The sequence below is a fragment of the Pollicipes pollicipes genome, unplaced genomic scaffold, assembly GCF_011947565.3.
Source record: "Pollicipes pollicipes isolate AB1234 unplaced genomic scaffold, Ppol_2.1 Scaffold_6686;HRSCAF=7923_pilon_pilon_pilon, whole genome shotgun sequence".
NCBI lineage: Eukaryota > Metazoa > Arthropoda > Thecostraca > Pollicipedomorpha > Pollicipedidae > Pollicipes > Pollicipes pollicipes.
The window spans coordinates 19,995,892-20,023,561 of record NW_023596921.1 but is presented as its reverse complement, the minus strand read 5'-3'; the positions used below and the strand labels follow the sequence as shown (position 1 = coordinate 20,023,561).

The 27,670-nt window shown below is 57.5% G+C and overlaps 1 protein-coding gene across 7 annotated transcripts in view; it reads right to left on the bottom strand.

The window, feature by feature from the left end:
• The window catches only part of LOC119107216 (calcium uptake protein 3, mitochondrial), a 32,852-nt gene extending 5,618 nt beyond the window's left edge, over positions 1-27,234 (bottom strand). The window contains exons 1-9 of one of the 7 annotated variants that reach the window (XM_037230619.1): positions 27,046-27,234; positions 13,858-13,999; positions 12,992-13,102; positions 9,869-9,916; positions 9,341-9,423; positions 5,606-5,692; positions 2,612-2,678; positions 1,148-1,204; positions 239-289 (exon numbers count right to left, since the gene is read on the bottom strand). In XM_037230619.1, coding sequence (XP_037086514.1) covers positions 239-289; positions 1,148-1,204; positions 2,612-2,678; positions 5,606-5,692; positions 9,341-9,423; positions 9,869-9,916; positions 12,992-13,102; positions 13,858-13,906 — 553 coding nt within the window. In that variant the 5' untranslated portion in view covers positions 13,907-13,999; positions 27,046-27,234. The remainder of the gene's footprint in view (positions 1-238; positions 290-1,147; positions 1,205-2,611; positions 2,679-5,605; positions 5,693-9,340; positions 9,424-9,868; positions 9,917-12,991; positions 13,103-13,857; positions 14,000-27,045) is intronic. The other 6 variants (XM_037230613.1, XM_037230614.1, XM_037230615.1 and 3 more) reach the window with 6 other exon arrangements.
• Between the last annotated feature and the right edge of the window lie 436 nt (positions 27,235-27,670).

Sequence of the window (27,670 nt, the reverse complement as noted above, 5' to 3'; positions counted from 1 at the left end):
CCCACCGGTCATCGCCGTTACCAAAGCCCCACCAGGTTACCCGCCAGCTGGCACCGGTCACCGCCAGTACGGTCGGCGGCAGCGAGCGTGTGAGAACACCGCGACGCCGCAGAGCGCGTTAGCAGCACTGCCAGTCCCGGCCGCCGCCACCCGGCGTTAGTTCCGTCGCGCCGGCCGCCGTTAGCCAGCGTGCCCGTCACTGGGTGCGTGCGGGTGCGCGCGCGCGCGGGTGGCGTACCAAAGAGGCGGCGGTCGATGGTGCGGACGTCCAGCGGGCCGGCCGGGGGGCCTGGGTCGGCAGAGGCAGCGTCAGGCCGCCCCCGTCCAGCCATGCAGCACACACACACGCGCACGCACGCCACATCTATTTAGAGGGCCGAGGGCCCGAGGCGGCCGCGACCGGCAGCCATACGCCGCGCACGGGGCAAACAGTACTCTACGGTCACACCTAAACGCCCAAAGAGGCGGCGGTGGCAAACAGATGGGGAAAGGTGGTACACATGATAATATGGTGATCTAGGAAGAGAGATATGGTGGAAACGATAAAGATAGAGATGGACAGCAGTAACAGAGGGTGGTAGCAGACGACATGGAGGGAAGGGGCAGGGACTGAGAGGAGAGCATAACACGGACAGCAAAAGGGAGAAAGTGATGGAATGGTACAGAAAACAGGGGAAAGGGAGGTGCTAGTGACTGCGAGCAAGGCCAAGGGTGTGCGCGACTAGGTATATCAGGACAGGAGCGTGAGTGTAAGGCGGCGAGCGCACGGCTGACGCCGAGAGAGTGGAGATGCGTCTGCGAGCATAGTGAGGGGCATATGTGTGTGTGTGTGTGTGATCAGTCCGCGTTCGAGTGCGGAGACGCCCAGCAAGCGTGAACGAGCGGGTGTTCAGTGTGTAACATGAAGGTGTCGGTGACGGCGTGTGTGCGCGGGTGTAAGTGGGTGGGTGGTCCGAGTGTGCGACACGTCGGCGTCGGTGACGGTGTGTGTGCGCGAGTGGATGGTCTGAGTATGTGTGTATGGGTGTGCGTGTGTGCGCGATGCACGAGCGTGGGCGACGGTGAGGGCGGGAGGGTGTCATCCACACAGGCGGGCAGCCGGCGCCGCCCACCGCCTCCGACTGCCTGTGCCCATGGTGCCACTTACGGCCGCTCCTGAGCACGTTGACACGAGCCCGGGGATCGTAGTCGAGCTTATACAAGCCTACACGGTGGGAGAGAAAGAGAGAACATGGCTTAGGTCACCAACGCCAGGCCAGAGCGCACAACTCACGCCTGATAACACGCCCAAGCACCCAGACAGACAGCCGCCACCAGCACCCAGCGCAGCGCCCCAAGCTTTATCTGCGTGTGTATATGTGCAGGTGTATGCAATGTGTGTGCATGTGTATAGAACGTACACCGTATAATGTGTCATAGTTGAACACTGAACTTCCGATCCGTCTTAAACAGGGTCATAGGACCGTAACATCATAAAGCTAATTACGATTCCCGCATGTCACGTGTTGACCAAGGAGGAACGGTTGACGATACCGCAAGTTGATTATATCCAGGGTCACGCTTCCTCCTCCCTCAATCTAATGCCCTCATGCCAACCGAAATCAACTCACTCTGACGTACGGCACCGCTGAGTTAGCTGGCCCCAGTGATATTCAGCAAGTCGTACAGACCACACCACAGGCACCACCAGCTGTGGCAAATGCCACCTTTTCAGCAGTAGCATGCAGTTCGCATTGTTTCAGCTATTGGGTATTCAAGCAGTTGAACACTCAATACAAAATAGTGTGGAGCACTTCGTTATCATGTTAAATGTCAAACAAACTTGTCTCAGCCCGCCGATCTCCTACGAAGTTGAGAAGTGCGATAGTACCGCATGCATATCCCGAAGAGGGCCGTCATCAGAACACGTCCGACAAGCCTGCTGCCGGCGCGCCGCCGTGTGCTGTCGCTGTGGTGATGTACCGTCCCCGACCAAGCCCCGACCGCAGCTACAGCTAGACTGTGGGTGCCGGAGCGCACCGGCGCGGGCCCGGCAGCCGGCCTCGTGCAGCGGCTACGGCGCGCCGACCGCGGCGGCACCAGCCCGCCCCGCCGCCGACAGCGGACCCCGGCCGGTGGCCCAGTCCGCTGCCTGCACCGGCCGGCGCGCCGGCCGCGGCGGCACCACCCCGCCCTGCCGCCAACAGCGGACCCCGGCCGATGGCCCAGTCCGCCGCCTGCACCGGCCGGCGCGCGGCCCGCTGGCACAGCGCTCTTCCGAAGTTGCGCAAACCTGAAACCGACCGGCGCAAGCCACGACCAAACGCGCAGATGAAAGCAGAGAACTACGTACAGAACGTGAAGAAGTACGGAAGAACAAAAGCCAGGACATCACAGCGCCAATGTGACCATACACAGCGCACGCGCAGTGTTCTGTTCCAGCTTCGCACGCGAGACTGGCAGCTCCTGGCACACAGTGTAACAGGCGCACATAGTCCCAGTCGAGCCCGGGGCTTCACCATTGCCCTGGTCCGACAAGCCATCCCTATGGTCAACGTGACAATTGTGGTGCCGTTTGGGCGGCGTTGCGTTGGGCGGCGGTGCCGCAGCTGTTGGCCAGCGCAGGACCCACCTTCGGAGTCTGTGGTGGTGCTCGAGCCGCGCCGCTCCCTCCTCGCGTGGCTGAAGATCTTCTCCAGCTGCCATGCAAAACACAGACCCACAAGGACACTGGTCAGCACATGTTAGCGTCCCATCTCCCATCTAGCGGCGACAAACTCAACCACTGACGCAAAATGAACCGAGGCGATGCAACTCAACAGTTCACATACTTAGCGTAATAAATGTCAAACGAGGAATACTTAAGCACTTAGGATAGTCAGACAGAATCCTCAATATTTAAATGAAAAAATGTATACGTACGAATCACTTATTACAATTGTGGAGAACAGTGGATGGGATAAGCCTGAGGACAGGGCGTGTTGGCCTTAAGCGTCGATGCCTCAGTGCACGCACACGGCAGAAGAATAGCTGAATAAAAGTAAAGATCCGTCCACCAACAAATGCTCAGAAGTCTAAAGCTGATGCAGAGTTGACAGACTAAGCCGAGTGCTATTAGTAAAACAGAAGGCACAGCACATTCATACAAGTAGAGGCGCTAGAAATTCTGCATATTTGCAGGAGGCCCAGGCTGCTCTAGGATTTTTTCAACACAGGGAACCTAGGATAACAGAATACAACGCAAACCATGGACGAAAGCGAACAGAACGTCGCGGCCGACCACACGAAATTCACAACGAGCACCACTGACGCCGCGCAGCAGCCGCTGCGCCCATGGGTGGGACGGGCCGGAGCCAGCGGGGCCGCGGCCGGACCGGACGGCCGTCCCCGACCACGGCGGTCGATGCCGTCCCGGTACGGGGCACGCCGGCCGCGGCTCACGCGCTACAACCCCGCGAGACCCACTGACGCGAGCGAAACGGGCCAACAACACTGTCACCATCGAGGACTGCCTCGCACAGCAAAGTTAACGCAACAGAAACCAGACCGCACGGCGCGATTTTGCAACCAAAGCTCTGAAGGTGCTTTGGGAGTGCTTCCAGGCACCTTCCCTCACGCTCATTGCAGACCTGTTAAACTCAGAGATTATAGATTTCTGACGAGTGATGGGTTCCGTTATCGATTTTATTATTGCAGTTCCGCTATTCTAGAGTTCAAAGCAACAACCGACAAAACCAGACCCGAGTGTAACTCAACATAAATGCAAATTCCCAAGGCAACCCATATGTGTGAGGGGATTTGCTGGAGGCGCTTTGAGATGTGGCTTTGCCTTAACTTGAAAGGAGGCAGACATCATAGGGGTACCCAATATACGGTATGTGCTCTGTGAAAGGTGCTTGTACTTTTGAGAATTGTCGGGTTTTGCAGGAACGCTTCCTACAAATTCAATGAACAGACCAGCTGCACAAAGTGGCGACCCAGGGCCTGTTTTAAGAGCAAATCGCTGGAGGATTAATTAACTTTTCATTACGGAGATACCTAAGCGCTGACACACGTGGACACATCGCACGTGGACGAATGGCTTTTGGACGTGTGAGCATGTCCTCTCAGCCGTATCAGCAGTCCGGTGTCCCCTTCTACGTGGACTATTTCGCCTATTTCGCCACATTTTGTAGGATGTTTTACCTCGCTTACGATCGCAGCAGCTCATGAAATTTAACCACTCGGAACGCAATCCAAGAGAATCGTCGAAAACCTTAAGAGTTCTTATTGGCGATATCTCTACTCCAGTATGCACTCATCCACGTCGATTAAATTCCAGCTGGCAGAATTCTGAAACCCATCTCGACTTTTTAAAGTCAGCTGAGTTCATTTACAGTTACCAACCTTACAGTCTTCTCAATCATACTATTGTGAACAGCTGCCTCAACAAATATATCATCATCGCATTCTCGGCCTGAAGCGTATCAAAGACGCGGTCGAGCGTGAGCGGCCGGCAAAGCAGCACTGTCCCTGGGGGGAGGGGGGTTTCGTTTGTACTGGGGCGCTTGGACGTTACTGGTGCGGACTCTCCCCCAATTAACATGCTGAGACAGGTCCTGTGACGAACAGTGACCAGTAATTCTTACCAAATGACCAATTCCGGCTAACTAGCATCATATATGCACGAGTACATGGTGTCAGTTTGCCTAGTTTAATTGGCAGCATGCCTTGCACTCGTCTGCGCCCAGCGCCACAGCTTGGCGGGGTCTGCGCGCAGCTGCGCAGCTCACTCGAGTCCGCCGAGCCGGAGGACGGCTCAGCACTGGCCGCGCGGTGGACCACCGCGGCGGCGGGACCCGGGAGGCCGCTGCGGGCGCGCGCCCCCGTCGCCCGGCTGGCGGGCAGGACCGGGAGGATGAGGAGCAACGCGTGCCAGTTAGTCACAGCCACCAGAGCGCATTCCCGACGGGCGGTGAGTGAGGTGCATCAGCCCCCAGCGCGGCCACCGGGCCGGGCGGGGCCGGAACGGCGCCGCTCCGTCCGCCCGCTCCCACTCGGCTCTCGCGCCAGCCGGCCATCGCCACCAAGCCCAGAGCGACGGCTACGACGCTCGGCTCAGTGCTGACACGCTGCCCCACACAGCCGCAGGGCACCTGGGGTAATGTAGCAGCTTCTTCACAGCTGTACAGCGCAGCGCTTTGCACAGGTGCCTTTTAAAAAATAACATCGAGCTGTTACTAAGTTTTGCCATAAATCGAGATAAAACCGCAGGAAGAAAAATCGCAGCGGTGGAATGTGTCGTCCGTTGGGTTCGAATGCAGCAGATGAGACAACGCATTGCTATAGATTTCGAAACACCTTGGATATAAAAAATTAATTCCCTCCTAGTTTCAGGCCTCCTGCCGCCCACCACACTTGCTGCATTTCTTGAGCGGGCGTCATGAGCGAGCGAGCGAGCGAGCCGGAGCGCGAGCGCGAGCGGGACGGGGCGGCGATCGACACCGCCCGGACCTGCCGGGCCCGGACAAGACAAAGCAGCCAGCCAGATATTCGAGCCAGGGACACGAAGGCCGATGATCAGGCGAGGAGGGAGGCCAGACGTCGGATCAGTCAGGTCAGGTCAGGTCAGGTCAGGCCAACTCACGGCGGCGCGCGTGCGCACGTAGTCCTCCTCGTCAGACAACGTTACCCGCAGCTCTTCGAGCATGTTTAGTGCCATCAGACGTAAGATCTGCAGTTACAGAGGCGCGGTCACCGAGCTGCTGCCGCCGGCGGGGGCGGGTCGAGGGCCGGGGGCGGGGCGCCGCTCGTGTCCCGGTGCCGGGCGCCCGCCAACACTACAAGTCGGCTTGGGCCGCCGTTGACGTTAGTCAGCTGCAGAGTTAGGGCGCTGTCTGGGGGCGACCCGTGCCCCCGTGAGGCGGCTCCGGGCCGGCGCCTCAGGCGCTCCGAAGAGGGCCGGACCGGGCCAGGGGAGGCCGCCGCCGGCGGCGCCTCAGGCGGATGGGCGCGGCGCTCCGGTCAGCACGGACAGCACCTTCCGCCTGGCCGCCACCGCCAGTATCGGTCTCGATCCATAGCGGGCCGCATTGTGCGGTAACATATTTCGCGCGATTATCAGTCTGAGTGCCGCCGCTCCCCTCCCTTCCGTATTGAAAAGTGGGAGTACCGACCGAAATATCATTCGGCGTAGCCATCCCCATAGTTCACGTTGCAATCTTACACTTTGATAGGCAATTGATATTCAACAGATTTCTCACCAAACGCGCTCAAAAAAAGAAACAGACTGTGCGCTTTGACAAAAGCGGCCACTGTGCGTTTTCCTCTGCAGTCAAAGGCTCTATCTAAATCACGAAACTTGTACTGGCCCGAAAATACGCATCATTGGCACTAGCCATATTACCCCACATAATAACGATGAGCATATTATTGAAGGCGTGTAAGCGAGGCCCCGGTTAGTGTACTTCTGTTCTACCCCGGGCAGCGTGTAAAAACCTGGTTAGCGTGCTTCTGTTCAGCCCTGAGCAACGTGTAAAAGGTGAATACATGAGGGGACACCATGAACTTGAACAACACTGTGGTTTGTAAATTCATCGGGAAACGGCGGCACCCAAGCATCATACCCAACTTAAGCAAGCACATTACACTTGCGTAGGCATGCTTCCACCTGCTCAATTTCGCCCATATCGCACTTATCCTAGCTTTTTCATTATTCTTATGTGTATTCTCGGGTGGGGAATATTATCTCGCGTCTTGCTACTTCACATAGTACGCCAATTTCATGTAAATGCCTATGAACCTTCTTGTGCTCAGTCAAAATGTAAAGAAATTCATAAATACGCCTTTCAAACGACAGAAAACATTACAGGAAAAACGTCACTCTGGCCTCTAGTGGTTATCTTGATAAAAGTGTTGGTGAACACGTGATTATGCTGCATAAAGCCTTATATTGTGACGCATGCTTCCTTCCCTAAACCAATTTAGATGATACCCATTGCAAAGCATTCAACTTGATTTGCGAAGCATTCATCCCTACTTAAACAGGCGAAAAGAGTTATTTTAGAAATGAGATAACGCCACCGCCACCCGATGCGTCTCCAACATACCTCTTTGCCAGAATGTGTGCAATTTCTGACTGCGGGTCGCGGGAAATTTATTGGACTCGCACAGAACGGTTAGCAATTTATCCATGACATTCTGTGGGGCGTAGCTTTAACCAGCATTCAGTGGCTGTTCAATACCGAAGTTGTGTGTGCCGAGCCGTCTTCCTTACGTACGTTACCGAACCACATGTCATTGTACAACTGCACAGCAGCAAAATACTTGACGACATCCTGGCTGGTGCGATCGTGCTTATGAAACGACCCCACCACAGCCTGGGTACGGCACTGTGCCACTCAGTAACGCGTCCATGCGAGGGGCGACACGGCTCCCGACCAGCCGAGCACGGGGCGCGCCCCTGTGTCAGCCACATGCCGGGCACGGGGCACGTCCCCTGTGTCCGCCACATGCCGGGCCGGGGCGCACCCTCAGTCCGTCACATGCCGGGCACGGGGCACGCCCCCTGTGTCCGCTACATGCCGGGCCGGGACGCACCCCCTGTCCGCCACATGCTGGGCACGGGGCACGCCCCCTGTGTCCGCCACATGCCGGGCTGGGGCGCACCCCCAGTCCGCCACATGCCGGGCCGGGGCGCACCCTGTGTCCGCCACGTGCCGGGCCGCGGCGCCGCCAGCGGTCGTAACAGATGCACACACACCAGCTGCGCTTGCTGACGTGTGCAGTGCGTATGCACTAAACACCTTGTGCCAAACCATGACGCTCTTAAGATGTTCTTAGCATGATGACTTACGGCAGTATCAGGGAGTTCGCGAGCTCCACAGGGTCAGCGACCACGAAATGTCGTGTTGTTCTGGGCCCTTCGAAACATTCTCGGCCGAGAATAGCACATGCGAAGGCGGTAGCTCCTATGTACAACCCAGAACGCGTACGGGCGGTAGGAGACGACACAACGCTGCACAGCAGCAGAGAAGGACGCGAAGAGAGGGCGAAGCGGTGGGCGCGAAGACGGGGCCGAAGCGGTGGGCGCGAAGACGTGGCCGAAGCGGTGGGCGCGAAGCTGGACAGTGTGGCTGAGACGGGCGGAGACGGGCACACCACACACCCGCCGGTCCGAGAAGTAGACTCGGAACGAGGCATGGGATAAAGGGCACGCTCGTGATGGGACACAACAGGCACCCTGGAGACGTAAGAGCGCAGGCACCTATGAGACGGAATGGAATGACGTATCCTTGAAATGGGGCGGGCGCCCCCTCCCTTCCCCTCCCAGGCTGGGGAGTTACGTAGTGCAGCCTCGAGGCGAGTTAGAACGGCCTGTATCGAAGCGGGGAAGAGCAACAGGCTCGGGACGGCGAGGAATACAAACACCACGCGACGGCGAATATCACTCAGTAAGGGAAAATAGGTCCCTTCAAGGCGGAGAACGCAGCCATCAGAGGCAAAATAGGCAGCACGTTTGCGATAGAGGAAAATAAGCAGCCTCGAGGCAGAGGAGAATGCAGACTAAAGTTGACCCTAGCAACGGAGAACAAGCCGCGCCTGGCAGCAGACAATGGGAACGCTCGGGACGAGGGAGGATAGCCACCCCAGAGCCCGCGGAGAACACGGCGTGGAAGAAAAGGCACTAAGCCCCCAGACTGGGATGAAAAGGCAAGATCGGGAGGTAGCGGATGGGAAGGCGCCCCCAGACAGAAAGCAGGGCGGACTCCCGACACGTTATGGTACAGCACGTCCCCTCCCCCGAAGCAGAGGGAATATGCACCGTCAGGGCAGTGGAATATAGGCAGGGTTGGGACGAGCGCCCGTGTGTGTGTGTGTGTGTGTGTGTGTGTGTGTGTGTGTGTGTGTGTGTGTGTGTGTGTGTGTGTGTGTGTGTGTGTGTGTGTGCCATGTGGCGGGGAGATGGTGTCTCTTAAATAGAAGCGTATGCTCCAATAAAACCATAAACAAGGGGAAACCAAACCACCACCATGCAAAACTCCAATGGCAGGACGCCTTCCGGCCACACTCAACACGAAGGCACACAATATCAGGAATCGCGACCAATTGGTGTTAATCGTTTGGGAACAGTTACGTTTGCAATGACAAGGCCACAACTCGTGAATAATTGTCACACTCACCAAAACCACGGTACCGTGACGCCGCCCGGGAGGGGCTGCCGACGGCGGCCGTGGTCGGCCAGCGGTCCGTGCGCCGCCACCGCACCCCACCCAGCCTCGTTCGCCATACACCCAGCAGACACTCAGCCAGCCGGGGCCCAGTCCCGCCGACCCAACGCCAAGCCCCAGTCAGCCGTCGGCCGCCGGCGCCGAGTACGTACCACCAGGAACTCCGTTCGGGACACCCGCTCGTTGCCGTCGGTGTCAAACATGTTGAAGGCGATGCGGAAACCTGTGGCGGGCTCTGTGGACGCACGGCGGGACCATCACTCACTTCACCGTCTCGCCGGGCGGCTATGCTCACCCCTTCCGGTGGCAGGCAGCACCACAGTTCGCAACACGCCCAGAGCCAGCCACGGGAGCACGATACAGACACCCACGCTAGACAGGCGACCATACAAATCAGCCAGCGGTCAAAAACAAACAAACACGACTCCAGACACCATGCACGTGTCAATAAAACACAGGTGACCAGCAAACTTGCGGCCATTCGGAGAAAGCGTGGGGCTCTCGACTCATGGCACGGCAGGGAATGATGCTACACGAAAATGATGCTTCGAACTTGATGCCGATTAGTGACACGACACATGCACATGAGGCGTGACAAATTTAGTACACTGTGACTAAAAGAAAACAAATCAAAATTAAATGAGTCAACTGCATGGCAAACCCCATATTCTCGCACTTACTTGTGAGCACAGAGAGCAGAAAGAGATACTCTGTGTACGATATAATCCCTGGAAAGAACACGACTGTGTTAGTTTCACCCGCGTCCACAGCGCACGCCGGCCAGGGCGCCAGGTGGACACGAACACGCTGCATTCTCTTTTCACACCGCGCAGTGTGTACGCAAGAAACATGGGGACATCGCACAGAACGAGGTAATCCTGCGAGGCACACCCCCGCCCTCCCTCCGGGGAGAGGTGTGCGGACCTCGCGAGTGCGCCATGCATGCGGACACGGTCTGGGAGACAGCGCGGGCCAATCCTCACCCCCGCCCTCCCTCCGAGGGAGGTGTGCGGACCTCACGAGCGCGCCATGCATGCGGACACGGTCTGAGAGACAGTGCGGGCCAATCCGCACCCCCGCCCTCCCTCCGGGGAGAGGTGTGCGGACCTCACGAGCGCGCCATGCATGCGGACACGGTCTGGGAGACAGCGCGGGCCAATCCCCACACACGCCGCGGGTCGTTCCTCAGAGTACCACCAGCCACGGCAGAAACATCGGCCTCAGCCTACCAGCGCGACGCGATCCCACGTGATCTCGCGTCACGTGCAGTTCTGCGCGTGCGACGCGTCTTCGCCCGGCGCGGTTGGCCCGGCGTCATCAGGATTGTAGTCGGTACGGTCGCCGTAACCGCGGTGCCCGCTCAGTGCACAGGCCGAGCAGCGCAGCTCGCCGACCACCCGGCATGTCTCGTCCGGTGGTCCCACCGACGACAGGCCAGGCTTGCCGCTGCTCAGGACACGGACGATACTCCCTCCTCCGCATTGTCGTCACTGGAAGGTCTCCTGGCCCGGAGGCGCGTACCTGCCAGCTGGGCGGGCAGCGTCCCCCGCCATCTCGCACTCAGCCCGCTCTCCGTTCAGCTGTAGGTGCGGGTGCAGCCGCAGCGCCGCCACAGATCGCTGGTGCTACGAACTCCCACCGGGCACCTTCGACAGTGCCAGACACCGCACCGCAGCCTGCTGCCTGCGCTGCCGGCCTGTCCGGACACGTGCTGGGCTGCCGGCTCTGTGCACGGCGTCCTCACCGGTCAGCACGGGCGTTAGCCAGCGCACCATGCAGTTCTCACCAGGTCAACGGACTCGGCCTCACCGGCACCAGGCCAGCGGACCAGTGCGCACCACCCAGCCAGGTCAGCCGACCCTGCGTCCGATCACTGGCAGCGAACGCACCGAAGCAGACCAATGGCAGCCGCTTTAGGGGTGTGACGACCGCATGTGGTACGACACTGCGCGCTGGAGACGCGCAACAAGCAGCGGCAGAGGCCTTGCACCACCAGCTGCCGTGGCCTCAGAGCAGCGGCACCAGTCCCGTCCCCTAGCCTCCCCTCCGGCTACGCCGCAGGCGTTTACGGGTGGAGCAGGCTGTCATCAGCCCGCAGCCATGGAGAGCGTGAGCCACTGCTGGCGAGCGGTACCTCTAGCGGACCAGACAATCGTCCCCAGCATGGCGACCTTGTGCCATGTAACCAGAAGGTCCAAGAAGGCCGCCCACTTCCCGTGCTGCGGTTAAATGCAGACGTTGGAAGGAATATGGAGAGATGACATTAACAAGATAAGGCGGTATTGTTCCCTTTATCTGAGACACTTGGCTGGTACCAGCTGATTAGTATGCACAATAGGTAAGATTAGCGAAAAAAGTGTCTTCAGCATCTGTTTGAAAACTCACTAAATCAAGAGCGAGTCAAGAGCGTAGAGACGTGTCAATGGCTGATAAAATTCCTTTCGTCGGAATACGCCGGCTGTTAGACAAGCATCAATCAGCCTAAGACGCTTATTGACAGTAAATCATGTGCCGGCGCGCCTTTGCTTTGCCTATCAGTAATACGCTAGCGGTCCGCCGCGATGCACTGGGCCTCTGAACTGCGCAAAGCGTCGCAACGCTACAGTGCGGCATGCCCGGCGGAGGCTGCTGCATTCCTAGCGGACGCCGTATGACTTCGCTCCATGTGCGACGCAGAAGAGCTCGTCTGTCTGAGCAGGAGCCGCAGAAACGTAAGCGCGACGGATTTCTAGCCGCCCACATCTGTCCACTGCCGGAACTGTGCGGACGCGGTACGCAGGAAAGCAGCCGTCCAATACCGTATTACCACAGGCCAGCGACCACAGCCCCAACCGAGCCGTCAGAGCAGAACCACGCTGCGGCCGAGGCGCCGACCACATCCTGGGACTTCTCACTGTCGTATCCGTGTTCGTTTGCAGAGAGATACATCAGTGCCCTCTGTATGCTGAGACAGGTCAGTACAGTCAAGAAGCTGCTGCGCCTCCTCACCCGTCGTATGGCATGATATTCAGAATCAGAATATGATCTAACTATCGCTGAAGGAAAATATTTCCGGAAATTCCTTTATATTTAACCACAGCCAAAACCGGGTGCTTTAGTGTGCGGCTTTGATTTACAGTCAATCCTTACAAGTCCAAGCGAAATGATCGACCTAATAATCTGGACGTAACCTCACCGATTCCTCATTATGACGCAGTTCTAACCACGGTGTTCTGACACGCAGCGCTGCGTCCGTTTTACCCGGCGTCAAAACACAACACCAATGTCGATAAGTGGTCGAGGAATTGTCCACGCATCTTTGAGAAAAAAAAATGGGACAAAAGCTTTACTGTACTCGACAGAGGACGCGTCTGCCACTATGGCACAGCGCTCCACACCTGTGTGCAAAATACACCCGGTCAGAGCCCCGCCACAGGGCCCCGACGCCTGCCAGTGCCGAGAGGGGGCGCGGGCGGGGCCCACCCAGCTCGGCGCCGGTTACCAGTCACGTCGGGCCGGCAGCGCGGCTGGCTAGCGGCGCCGCTCTTTCAGCCCGCCGGCGGCGAGACGGACGGCCAAATGACGGCTGTGTGGAGGCGTTGAGGTCGGTGACGCTGTACAGGACCTTCCAGGACAGGCCCCTCCCCCAGCGGCCAGTGCACACAGATGCCACCAGGGCGAGGCACATGGCGACCAGGTGGCGCCACCGTACACACGGTCCCCCGCCCGCCTCCCGCCCGACCTCAAACCACCCGTCTGCGGCGCGGTCCCGCGCCACGGCGCCGGTCGGCTGGAGGGCGCCGGCGGTCGGCCCCTCTGATTACCCGTGTCATGCAGGTCCCGGAACATGTGCGTGGTGCTCTTGCTGGCGCGCGGCGTTACCGCGTAGAAGTGGTCCAGGTCGCGCTGCAGCAGCATCCGGCGCTTGAGGCGCGCTGCAACACACGGCCGGCCGCGGTCTCGTCAGGGCCGGAGGGCGCTCACGCGCAGCACGCCAGCACCGGCACCCGTGCTGACCGCGCTGCCGCCTGCCGCCGCGGCACGCTCTGCAGGCCGGTGGCCAGTCGTGAGCTGCGCAAGCGCCCGACGCGTCAAGGTGTTCAGCCCCGTCAGGGAGGGACACGTCCAGACGTGAGTGATTGCGGCCTCTCCCTCTCCTCTCCCCCTCCCCAAGTCGGCAGAATGCCCCCAACGGCCTTTCTGCCGACTTGAGCAGCCACGGGCACGGCGATGAGCAAATGTGGCAACATGAGGCGCGCAACCACCAACCGGCTACCTCTGCGACGCTCCGCCGTTGGACATCGCATACGCGATCAGGACAGGATTAGTGACGGCCACTTTTGGGGGTTCCGGGCAATGCAAGGAACAGGTTGGTCCGGAACACGAAAAATACGACATCGAGCGACGTCTTCTGTACAACAACGCGGTGCAAGAAGGTAATGGGTCACTGAAGTCATCGCTGGGGGGGGGGGGGGAGACATTAAAAATCGGCGAGCATCAGGGGCCGCCGTCCCCGTACGGCACGTCTCAAACTTAGTGCCATTAATCACACATGAGTCCTCACATGACTGGCTTAGCCAGAACGTGCCATATGAGGAGACACGTCTTAGTACGCGAGACAAAAAGGAGACCCGGCAGCAGCCGCAGTTGCACGAGCGCACGCGTCATCCAGCTGGGCTGGCCGGCTTACGTCTGGGCTCGGCCTCAGTGATGCTCTCGATGAAGTCCTGAGTGGTCATGTACAGCTGGCCCTTGTACTCCACGGAGGCGAATTTGATGAAGCGCCGCTCGCGGGACGTCAGCTTCAGCGCCGACGACTCCAGCACATCCTTCTGCAAACAGACAAGGCACTGACACGGCCGCTCACAACGCGGACATCCAGCTTCCACACGAGACCCACATCAGCGGGATGTGGTGAGAACTAGGGTGCCATGAGCACCCAACACCATGTCACTGAAGTGGTGTGCTTCTCATGTGGGGCAGAGACTGTAGACACGGCCCGAGCCACCGAGGTGTCGCCAATCAGGCCCGAGCCACCGAGAGGTCGCCAGCCAGGCTCAGCTGGCAGCGGTGGGGAGCCGGCCGGGCCTCAGGCAGCCAGAAGCTGGCCAACGGGGCCGCCGCCGCCCGCGATCAACCGCCGCCGTGTGGCCGACGCCGCACCGGCACACAGCTGGGCACCAGCAGCGCAGCCGCCGTCAGCCGGCCACCCAAGTCCGCATGGATGGTTCACAGAGTGGCGCCCTGCCGGCTCCGAGTGCTTCTGTGGGCCGGCCCCCTCCGGGCTGCGCTGCGTCGCGGCCGGGAGGGCTCGGCCGCTTGACAGCGCGCCGGCCGGCCGGCTGGCCGCCGGTCAGCAGGTGCGCCGCGGCCGTCAGGTCCGGCACGGCCGGCGGGCGCCCTGTTGCCGAGCCGGGCCGCCGCGTCTGCCGTCACAGCACAACACGTCCGGGCCGCCGGACGCCAGCCGGCGCCCGGCCGTCACCGGGTTACCGGGTCACCGTCACCGACGCCCGGCCAGAGCCAGCCTCCCCGTCGGTTCGTTACCGGGTCACCGTCACCGACGCCCGGCCAGAGCCAGCCTCCGCGTCGGTTCGTTACCGGGTCACCGTCACCGACGCCCGGCCAGAGCCAGCCTCCCCGTCGGTTCGTCACCAGGTCACCGTCACCGACGCCCGGCCAGAGCCAGCCTCCGCGTCGGTTCGTTACCGGGTCACCGTCACCGACGCCCGGCCAGAGCCAGCCTCCCCGTCGGTTCGTCACCAGGTCACCGTCACCGACGCCCGGCCACAGCCTGCCTCCACGCCGGTTCGCAGGGCTGATACACGGCCCGCAGTAAACGCCACGCGCGATCTGCGCCGCAATGTCGCCGCTGACAGTCGCGAAAATCCCAGGATGATGGGGCCTGGGAAGGTACCTCCACGGCCCGCTGACTGGAAGACATGCTCTCGGAGGCTAGCAGGGGGTTCCGCTTACTGCAAGCATCAGGACGATTCTGGGAGGTGAGATGGCACATAATTGATCGTCTGGGATCACGCGATGATCGATACCAGGATAACCGGGAGCGCGCCACGTGCATTCCTTCGTCCCCGTGAGCATCCTGCAGACAGGATTAATCTCTTCACAGAACGTCGCGCGACGCGCGTGGGTCCGGCCGTGCGACGCGCGGGCTGAGGCCGTCAAGCGAAGACCCGACTGACGCAAACGCCACTAAGCTCCCGTTGATCCGATTAGTAATCAGGAGCTCGTGGGCTTAGTGGTCCCACAGTGCGAAATCAGATCGCGCCGCGCCACACGCAGTGATCGTGTCAAAAGCCATCTTACAAGCCAGGATTGTGTGCAGCGATGGTTACGCGCGAGTGATAAGACGATTCAAAAAGACAATGTGCCTAAAGCTCATTGAAAGGTGTACTTTTCAAGCAGGTTCATTATCGAATGGCAAATAATCCGCACGATGTTTAAATCATCTGAGAATGTGCCGGCGTGCTCATCAAATGGAGGGCGGTCGGCTGAGTTTTTCCACGAAATCTGCATAGATTCCATTATAGGGACTTTTCATCAACCAGTAGTGCAAAATCCGGTCGGTTTCTTGTTTGGTTCATTGTAGTGCAACACTACTCGCTTAATGAATCAGCAACACCAGATCGGCCCGACAAAAGCACAGAACCAGGGCATACGAAGCCGGCAGCGCCTGCTTCGGCTACGAAGCGCCTGCCCGTGGTCACCCCCGGGCCCGGTGCACCCGGCGACACGCGCCGCGCCCGGCCGCGCTGGTAGTTACGCCATACGGCATCCGCTAAGCCCCCTCCCCCTCCCCTCCAGAGCATCGCGTCTTGCGCGGGGCATGCACCCTGCCGGCGGCCACACAATGCCTGCTGGCGGCGCGCCCTCCGTCGCAGGGCCGCCGGCCGCGGACATTCGGCCCGACCGCCGTGTGTCCAGCGCAGACGGCAGTCGCAGCTCGGGGCCGTGCCGAGCCATCACCGCCTCACCGAGGCGCCCCGAGCCCGCCCCTCCCCGCGCTCCTTCAGTCGCTGTCGACTACGCTGTCGAACGTCTCACCGGCGTCTGGCCCGACCGCCCCCCCCCCCCCCCCCCTGCTCCTGGCTCGGTGCGCCCCCACCCGCCGCCGCAGGCCAGCCACGGGCCGGCCGACTCGAGCGGCGGCGGCGGCGGCGGCGGCGGCGGCCCGCCGCCCCGCGCGCCAGAGCTGGGCGGCCGCTCTGTAATGCAGGTCGCGGTCCCGATCACCCCGCCGCCGTGCTCTCGGTACTGTAAAACTCGGATAAGAGGCCGGTGTCGCTTGAACTTCTCCAATGCTTTGTAAAACACAGGTCGATGGCTGGCGGTGATGTCAAGGATGTTACGCAGATAAATGATGTTTGGCGCTTCCTTTGGAGAAAAATGCATGTCAGGTCGCTCCACCAACCAAATGTGACCGGAGCAATGACCTTTGTGACCTACTAAGAATATCGAGTTTTGGACATTCGTATTTGGGATACATACACATCCCATATGCGACGTACATGCAGATAAGATATATGCTACATCACTACGGTGATAGGGAGTACTATGTGTCGCGATTGTTTTTAAACACGTTTGAACAGAATGGCGCCGAACATAATAAGTGCACACACACACGATTCAAACACTGACCTTTCAAAATTTACAATGACATAACAGTAAAAAATACAACACGTGTATTTAATCCATGATATATATATATATATATATATATATATATATATATATATATATATATAGGATTTAATACTTAATGGTCATTTTGCATGATAAACCATTTTCAGGAAGGTCAAAACGACGGATTACGCACAGACGAAAGAAATATGTAACGTGAAGGCAGTACAATCGGCGAGGGCGTCCTATTGTATCATAGTGTCCTCTGGTCGGTTCCTTCTTGGCTCGTTAAATGACTCAAATTTACTGGCTAACTACCAGGAATGCGCGGGTCATATCACTTCAGTGCGAGACTTGCAAGCTGACCTCACATGATCCCTTTCGGTCACACGCGTCCCTCATATGACATGATCGATAACGGATGACAAACAGCCCATCTAATTGCTCGCTCACATCAAAACGATTGAAAACAAAAGCCTGCCGGAACGAGCTACAGTCTGTACGCATACGCAGCCCGGCGGCCTGTCGTCATGAGTGACGTCACAGCTCCGTCAGCGGATCCGGCATCGAAACAGTAGTTTCACCAGAATGTGTCCAGTCGACAGTTTGACGGGTCCCGAAGATTTCGTGGTCATTCCTGGCATGGTTCGTAAATTACTGCAGGAACTTGGAGGGGTTACTTTTGACCATAGGCGATCGCGGATTAAGCCACCGACTCAAGTAGCGGTAAAATGAACGGTAAACGGTAGTTCCTGACCTGCCACTAAAAATGGCGGTCGACGACAGGAATTGATAAGGCTGAATGACATGAGAACGCATGTGATTCGAGAAACAATATCAACTATCATCCAAGAATTGTCAGAACACCTTGGGCAGTACAGTATTTCCAAGGAGTTAAATAAAGGGCACCGTAAACAGGTGGCGTCAATAATTTTGACCTTATTTTGACCTTTGACCTTATAGTGCATTTCTACGAAATAGCCTCAGATGAGCATATTAAGCAACTACAACTTGTAAACAATTAAGCAATTGCAATAGCGTAAAGCCGGTATGCTACGCACTTAACAAAGGAGGCGGAAAGAACTTATTCCAAAGGCATCCCTTGCTGACCAAAGACACAGCCAGTCGAGGCTTCCCGCCGGTCGGCAGTCCTGCCACATCACAAGCGTGGTGTCTCAGTCGCCTGCCATCGCAAGACCAGGCGGCCCGGCTGGTCCGTGGAGCGGCGCGTGCAGCCGGCCAGCGGTGCCGGTGAGGTGCCGGGTCCGCGCCGCCCAGACGGCCGGTGCCGTGCAGCGCTGGCGGGCTGGGCCGGCTCAGACGGCGGCCGCGCGCCGGCGCCCGGCCCAGTCTCGCCCCTGGTGCCCGTCTGCCCAGCCACAGCCGACCGTTTACCGCGCCAATCAACTCATCCGGCTGATTATATTAGCCTAAATTTAGTCGGTGCCTCGCCACCTGTTTGGCAGCCGGGCCGGGCCGCAACGCTCGTCTATTTGTCAGGCGGCCTCGGCTCGTGAGACGGCACGATTTCCGATTGATGACGTGCTGAGGAGCGACGGACGTGATAAATGGCCGAGATTTTCCTGCCGGCCGTGTTTTGGGGCCGAGAGAGGGCGGCCGCGCGCCGCCCGCATGCCGGACAAACGACCGCTAATGCGCCATTCCTCGCCCGGCCGTATCCGCCGTTTAGCATGCATTACATGAGCAAAACAGGCCGCCTCGGTGCGCTATCTATCACCTGCGACAAGAGAAAAACAATTACACGGGCCGGGATGTCGGCGCAGGCGGCCGGGCCACCACCGCTCAATTCCGCCGCTGGCGTGCCCTTGTTGCGCGCGAGCGGCGCCGCCGCCCGGCCGGCTGCGGGCGGCGGGTCGCGTGCAGGAAGGGCCCGCTGGCGGGCACGCCGGCCCGGCCGGGTGGCAATAACAATCAGCGGCCACCGGCGATCGGATGGCTCACTCGGCCGCCGGCCGCCGGCCAAAACAAACGTGCCGAGCGGCCACCAGCGCCGGCCATCTCCGCATAAGGCACGGCCGGCGCGCGGCGCGCGGCCCGCTGCAGGCGGCGCCCGGCCCACCCGCCTCAAAACGCATGAGTATTTTGAGGCCATCGCTATTAGCAATGTAGGCTGGCTTATAAGAGCATGTCTCATCTCTGCAGTTGACCGACTCGAGCCATTGCTCCAGCTAATGATGCGAAACGGTGTGATGCAAGCCGTCACAATCCTGCACAGACAAGTTCCCACACCTGCCATCGAACGCAAGATTCAAAAGGCGCGGGGCGCACGTGACGTCATGGCCGGGTCACATGATCAGGCCCAGAGCAGACGAGCCACTGGTGCGCCCAGCTCGCCGCGCGCGCGCGGCAGTGTCAGACACCTGAGCAGGGCCAGTGACGACAGTGCAGGGCCGCGCCCGCGGGAGACGCGACCCCGGCGCGCCACTCAACACCGCCGCCTGCACGGCCGCTCGGCCGACGACGGCCGGACAGGCGTGGTCCCACGAGGGTGGCCGAGCCTGACCGGCGGCGGCCGACGGCGGCGGGCGGCATCCAGGCACATCCCGCCACCCGGTCCGCCGAGGAGCAGACGGCGGCGGACGGCATCCAGACACATCCCGTCGCCCGGTCCGCCGAGGAGCAGACGGCGGCGGACGGCATCCAGACACATCCCGTCGCCCGGTCCGCCGAGGAGCAGACGGCGGCGGGCGGCATCCAGACACATCCCGCCACCCGGTCCGCCGAGGAGCAGACGGCGGCGGACGGCATCCAGACACATCCCGTCGCCCGGTCCGCCGAGGAGCCGACGGCGGCGGACGGCATCCAGACACACCCCGTCGCCCGGTCCGCCGAGGAGCAGACGGCGGCGGGCGGCATCCAGACACATCCCGCCACCCGGTCCGCCGAGGAGCAGACGGCGGCGGGCGGCATCCAGACACATCCCGTCGCCCGGTCCGCCGAGGAGCCGACGGCGGCGGACGGCATCCAGACACATCCCGTCGCCCGGTCCTCCGAGGAGCAGACGGCGGCGGGCGGCATCCAGACACATCCCGCCGCCCGGTCCGCCGAGGAGCAGACGGCGGCGGGCGGCATCCAGACACATCATGACGCCCAGTCCTCCGAGGAGCAGACGGCGGCGGGCGGCATCCAGACACATCCCGTCGCCCGGCCCTCCGAGGAGCAGACGGGGCGGACGACATCCAGACACATCCCGCCACCCGGTCCTCCGGGGAGCAGACGGCGGCGAACGGCATCCAGACACATCCCGCCACCCGGTCCTCCGAGGAGCAGACGGCGGCGGACGGCATCCAGACACATCCCGCCACCCGGTCCTCCGAGGAGCAGACGGCGGCGGACGGCATCCAGACACATGACGCCCAGTCCTCCGGGGAGCAGACGGCGGCGGGCGGCATCCAGACACATCCCGCCACCCGGTCCTCCGGGGAGCAGACGGCGGCGGACGGCATCCAGACACATCCCGCCACCCGGTCCTCCGAGGAACAGACGGCGGCGGGCGGCATCCAGACACATCCCGCCACGACGCCTGCGACAGGGCACGAGGAGCAGACGGCGGCGGGCGGCATCCCGTCACCGACACCTAACCGACCGTCGCTGCCGTCACCAGGGAGCGTCACTGCTCAGCCCATGCGGCTCTGTGCCCACACACTTGCACCGGCGTCGCCATGACGTCCGGGCAGCGTCAAAAGCCATGTCCCGGTGGACACAGTCCAATCGCAGCTTCATCCCCCAACACCGCAGCCCGGACGTTGCCAAGCAGCCAAAGCGCAATGCACTTGTGCTTCGCCGAGCAGCGTCGGCGGCCACATCGCCGCGTGGCCAGCCGGCACTCTGCGCTGACCCCTGACCACGATCTGTAGCCGGGGTGTGGCCGGCCGGTCACGCGCCGCAGCCGCCGCCGGCCGGCCACATTCCGCCGGCCGGCGCACTTCCGCGGGCCGGCGGGTCAGCACGTATTATGGCTGGCCGGCCGGCCGGCACCGGACACCGGCGACAGGGCACGGAGACAGCGGCGCCAGACGCGCCGCCATGGGGGCCGCGGTACCCCTCCCCCCCCCCCTACCCTCCGTCAGCGAGGTGCGGTGTCAGGGATTCCGCACGCCCGGGCGCCGCCATATACCTCTCACGGGATGGCAAGTGTCATTTTACTCATCATTATCATGCAGAGGCTCCCACCAAAATACATTCAACTTACGTTCTTTTTGAACGAGGTGAACGCTGACAGCACAAAGTCGCTTTTCAGCCCGAATAGGCTCAGAACAACTTAAATGTTCTCACTTTTGCACTTTTGAACTGCACCCATGCTTGTTGCGTCTGGGTAAGAGCACTTCCCATCAAGACGTCGGTCGGTGTATCAACTTCCTCTCTCCGGAAAAATATTAACGCGCGTCGTCCTCCACGAACTCTATCGTTACCGCCTCATCAGTTCTGCGCGCGAAACAAAACGATTTTACCTCCCACGATCTTGCGGTACAAATGTAGCAGTTTATTCTGTGGCGGCGTAATAGGCCACATCGGACGAGTTCCGGACGGGTGTCATATACACCGGCTACTCCGACGCCTTTCAGAACGTCGATCCCTCGCTGGCTATTAATAACTAAAACAGACTTGCTATTTAAGAGGTTTCGCGTTCAAATGGCTTCTCTCCTACCTGTCAGACATCAGTGATAGTCAACAGCAAAAAAAAACTTCTGGTGGTCCATTCCTTTTGACTGGCAATGTCCTTTTCGGCTCTACTGTTCTCATTTGTTTTAGAGACAACTTGCCGCGTTCTGCAGTCAGGCTGCCTTCAGTACGCCGCTGACACCAACGCTGGCTTCCTCTCGCAAACCTGCGTCACCATCTGACGGACTTCTGCTGCAACGCGACCTCAATCGTCGTGACAGCGCGGTGCTTCCGGCGCCGACAAACACGTAATCCAATCAAACGTAAATTGTTCACGACGACTCTCAGACGCACTCGTCCCGACATGTGCTATCGCTGTTATGGAGCTGGGACACGTTGGAGACGTTCAAGACCTGAGTGTCACTCTGCACGAGGCGTTCTCACCCGGGAGAATTCCCACGGGGTACGAATACAAAGGTCTCGGGGGGAGGGGGGGGGGATTGCGATAAAACCCAATCAAGTCCGAGTTGAAAAACCGTCCTTGCAGCGCCAATAGACAGGTGCTGATCACGTGGTAATGTTGCAAGGGAAACTTCCTATTTAGTTAAGGATCTCCAGCCCCTCCCGCTCCAAACGCTGAGAGCGAAGTGACCTAAGGACGAGAAGGACCCGTCTTTTTGGCGTATTTTGGGGTCAGGCGTAGCCATTTTCCCTGCTCGTTCCCCGATCTATCCTGTGCAACTAAGCCCCCGTGATATTGCAACATGCACTGTCATTTATTTCGCAGCTCAAAGTATCTGCTATGGGGACGAAAAAACAGGGGCAGCAAGTCCACTAGCATGGACTGACACGAGCGCGATATTGAGTTTAATTCTATAATGTGATTTATGTTCGCAGATTTATAATTCCATAATTGTATGTGTTCCCGGATTTAATCACTGCCTAGAACACTTTTTCGGGACATGTTAGTCGCTTGTATGATCCTCTTCGCAAGAGGTGGGCTTCCATTGGCTTATATTAAATAAGTTCCGTTGTTTGGCTCATGAATATTATTTGACGTACCCTCAGAGATGTCTCAAACCTTGTCGTCCGAGCCAATCGATCTCTAGGGTTGAGTTGCTCCTTTCAAACCGAATTGAAGGCCTACGTGTTATCGGGATGATCTGCGATACCGTAGTTTCCACTTTATTTTCCACAAGTGTTTTTTAAGAGTGTTGTGGCGTGACCTGCAAAGATAATGACGCAATGGGACCAGGAGCGGACGATTCAACCCCCCCCCCCCCCCTTCCCCCACCTTTCCTCCCCGCCCACCTACAAATTGGCATTCGGCCAATGGCGTGCACAATAAAATCATCTACCCAAAATGTTCTCTCCATCCCTAAGGTGGGATATCTAAACCTGGGCCAAACAATAGCATATTGATAGCGCAACTATCTCCAATAGCTGATGACAAATAGGGAATTATTTCTGCAAGATTTCGACTTTTCGAGATTTTCAAGATTTCAAGATTTTCGAAGACAAGATTTCAAATCCCAAGATCTCTGCAAAAGATCCCAATTTGCATCAGTCAGGTGGAGCGATATTGGAGCCTCAGGATATCAGTTGACAGGCGAGCCGCCCCGTCACGAGCGTACCACCCATCACGAGTTATCAGTTGACAGGCGAGCCGTGCCGTCACGAGCGTATCACCCATCACGAGTCATCAGTTGACAGGCGAGCCGTGCCGTCACGAGCGTATCACCCATCACGAGTCATCAGTTGACAGGCGAGCCGTGCCGTCACGGGCGTACCATCCATCACGAGTTATTAATTGACAGGCGAGCCGTGCCGTCACAGGCGTACCACCCATCACGAGTTATCCCGCTCTCACCAGGGCAAGAATGGCGCCCGCCGAAGCAAACAAGCGTGGCACTACGAGCGTCTCCCAACGGAGGTGCCGTTCCACCGTACCGCCTGAAGGCAAGCCAGACGCCGTCTCCGGGGCGGCAGCTGACCGGAGCAAGCCGCCCAGCCAGCGGCGGACGTCCCGTCGGAAGGGACGAACAGGGACTTCACTGCCCGAGCACCGGAGGCCGCATCAGCGTGCTCGACACTTCAGCCAGGACAGCGAGCCGGATCGACTCTACCGGGCCCAGAAGAGCAGCGGCTGAGGGTGCCGTTGCAGCTTACCCAGCGGTAGACAATACCTGCTTCACCGACGGGTCCTCCGAAAACGCGCTCGGGACGGGCGTTGATGACGTCATTAACGAAGAGTGACGCCGAGGAAACGCCACCTGGAGCGTATTTGGTGGCTGGTGGACAGACTAATGCCGGTCAGAACGGCGGCGCTCCTGGCGGCGGCTCACCACGCGGCCAGCCTGGCCAGCCTGGACAGGCTAAAGCCGGTCAGAATGGTGGCGTTCCTGGCGGCGGCTCAACACGCGGCCAGCCTGGCCAGCCTGGACAGGCTAAAGCCGGTCAGAATGGTGGCGTTCCTGGCGGCGGCTCAGCACGCGGCCAGCCTGGCCAGCCTGGACAGGCTAATATGCCAGTGAGAATGGTGGCGCTCCTGGCGGCGGGCCAGTACGCGGCCAGCCCGGCCAGCCTGAACAGCCTAATGCCAGTCAGAACGGCGGCGCTCCTGGAGGCGGCTCAGCACGCGCCCAGCCTGGCCAGTCTGAGTCGACATAGGACCGACCGAGCTGTCTGGATTCCGGACCATGCGGAAATCGTGGGCGAAGAGTAAATGAACCCAGCAGCCAATGGGGGCAGCCAGCTACACCAAAAGAAATGAAGGTGTCGACCAGTTCTCGGCTAAAGCGCTCTCCGACCTCCGGGCCTGAAGAAGTGGCCTGGTACCTACCACACGACCGTGCCGCCCGAGAGGTCCAAAACAGACCGAACAGGGGCCCCAGTCTGAAGCATGAGGATGGCCGGCGCAGACACCAGCACGTGGTGCTGCATCAGCTCCGCGTCAGCCAATGTCCGCTGTCTTGTGCAGCGCCGCTCCGGCGGAACAGACCCTGCTCCGATGGCCTGTGCCCGGAGTGTGGGGTGCTTGAGGATGCTGAGCACCCAAGCTGTGACTGCCAGGTTTTACGCTAACGAGCGGCCGGGCCGGCCCTCCCTGGCCACACTCGGACGCTGGCGATGGCGGAGGACGTCCCAGACGCCGTAGCTCGCTTCCCGCGACGGACTGATTTCTTGCGGAGGCCCAACAGTCGGCCCGGCTTATTCACCAGATGGAAGAGTGTGGTCCATGGGCTGAAGTCTCACTCGTAGTAGGCTTAAAAGTGCTTCATAATTACAGGGTAATGACGAAAAATAAGTCTGAATCAGTCGTAATTTACAAATAATTTTAAAATGACATGTTTTGGACCATAGTCCATGGGCACTAGTAGTAGTAGGGCCCATGGTTAGGATCCCACTTCATGTTCCAATTACTCCAAATATGCTACATGTTTTGATCACGTCATTGCATTTTCAGTGTACTGTTGGTGCTCTTGTTGAATAAACATGAAACAATGCCTTTGAAATATGCCACTGCATTTTATCAAATTCGGAATATCAGGTCTGCCAGAATTTTTGCCAGCTATAGCCCCCCCCCCCCCCCCAAAAAGGCAACAATAGCCAACAAGTGGCAGAAACCAGCTTCAGCCAGCTTAAATGCCCACACTTCTTGACACTGACCTAAAAACAAGTCATAAAACACTAACATTGTTAAAACAGCTAACAGCAGGATCTAATAAACATAAGAGGCTGAAAAACTGTTTGTGTGCAATTCTCTGATGATGTGGTGGATGCATTACCCTTACTTCTTTCCTTCAAAACATATTATTGTAGAAAGATCTAGCCATGGGCCTGCTGATCTTAAATTGAACATGGACCTGAATCTGTGCATACAAACCTCCACTTTAAATGCAAAATATAAATAACCATAACTTCCACCAACCAATACCAATGAACCTTAGATGATTCTTTCTGAAGTGTAGTATCAATTATGAGGATAATTGTGAGTACACATCAGTTATAGTAAATTATTAGCACCATTATCATCATATCAATCACTATCATGATTAAGTAGCATCATTCATTATAACTAAAAAGTTTAACATCAAAATTATCCATAATGAAAAATTGAGATCATAGTTATGCATAAGAAAAAAAGCACATGTTGGGTCATATGATATTATCAGTATCTTCTTCAAAAGTTTTAAGGAGCATTGACTGCAATTGGTCATGCAGTCAGTGTTCTCCTCCATTTTGAGTTCTTGTAATTAGGATGTTGTGTACTGGAAATGTGGGGACACTTACAACATGGCAACATACTGACCAGTACTTCAATTGCAGATCAACATGCATCAAACAAGCCTAAGTGCATGAAGATGGCATTGCAGTTCAATGCCTCTAGCCAGTCTGCAAAACATACCAGATTTAGAAGAGCTATTGATGTGGTGCAACATGATTTCAATGTTTAGTAAATATGCTGTTCAGAATTTCATAATTTGAGGATATCATTACATCCTCAAAACATTAGTTGAGAACTATATCATGGTACTATATCTTGAAATAATGCTCACAAATTCTAGATATGAATGACAACCACTATATTCTTCTCAGCCTTGGTTGCTGCATGGCTTATGGAATGGCAGATTTGAGTAATGTTATGTCATGAATGTCAAGGTGACTTTGAAAGTCTCCAACACATACTTTCCTTACTTTTGAGGGTCTGTATCTCAGAAACTAAAGGGATTTAAGTCTTAAGAAAGGCAGGGCTGTGAACTGCACCAAAATGTCTTCAAGATGGCTATTTCAGTTCAAAACTACCATACAGATGAGGACCACCCCCTTTACAGCAACCCAGTAGCAAATTACATACACAAGAAAGGCTAGGCAGGATCTCCGCCTGTGAATTCTACCTCATATTTGCAACATGGTTGCCATATTTTTACATGACGCAGAGGCATATCGCAAAGTGGATACGTAATGCAAGCTGTGAGATGCCACATTGCGTGAATTGCATTACTCTTGAGCAGAGTAGTGGAAACATTTGATAGCTTTGATGGAAATCAGATCATCACATATGTTTTTAAGTGCAATCATGAGAAACATTATTCACATAGATAAGATGGTAGCAACAGCCTCATTCCTTGGAGAAAAATTGTGAGAATGGAGATACATGTGCATTGATATTTCAGCAACTAGCCATTATCAAATCAATGGTGGAGGTATTTATGTCGGCTTTTGTTTTGATAAATGTGTGTTCCCAAAATCTTTATCCCCATCTCCTGGTTTCTATCTGGGGAGTAAGGCTATTATTACTGTACTATCTATACAAATTTGATTATGAAAAAATATTACAGACCACCCTTAATCATCAGATCATGGGTCCTGCTGCAAGCAAGAAAGCTGGTTAACCCTTTTGTGGAGGGATGAAGCCCGGCCCAAAATCTCATCAAATGGTCTGCCAACGCTGGCAGACTGGACCTTAGGGAGCTCACTCTTACACTGAGCAACCTACCTTTTACTATGGTACAACTACCATTCGTACCAATAAATGTCTCGCCGTTTTCAATCCTAATGCAGCTCAGAGCCTTGTCAACCCTGAAACTTATGTACATGTGTAGGTTCCACATACCTGCTTCTTCAGGGCGTGAACTGCGCCAAACCAGTGCTTTCTTGAGGCGAGGTAGCACAGCGCAGCGGAAGCAATAATCGCCGGAACACCGATGGATTTGACAGCCAAAGACCTTTTCGTCAGTATCTGAGAATTCTTGAAGGCAGTAGTCTCAAATTTATCGAAGAAACGCCACCAAGACCTCAAAAACCTACCCCCGCTCCAGCCCGCCATTGTGATTTTCTGTTTACAATATCAGCTGTTGTCACCCAGCCAAACGCCGTTTTCAATCGGCTGCCATATATGAAGGAGAAAACAAATTTCCTTCTTCCCTGAGAAACGAACAAACGTGATTACCGAGAGCACTGCAGCAACGGCTTACATATCCCACTGAACGATTACCTGCTGAGTTGCCTCTAAAATGCACTTCACCACATTGAATTATGAAATTGATGCACACGAATGTAAGTTCGATTTAAGCATGAATTTAAGTCGGGAACGGAGTAAGTCAACAGTATGCAAATGATGTTGGGTAACTCCGCTTGCTGCTGTTTTGATTCAGCGTCGGAATCAACCGCAAAGAGACGTGAGACGAAGATGAAATCGATTTCGGGGAAGCAAAGTCAAGCCTCATACTGCACGTTAT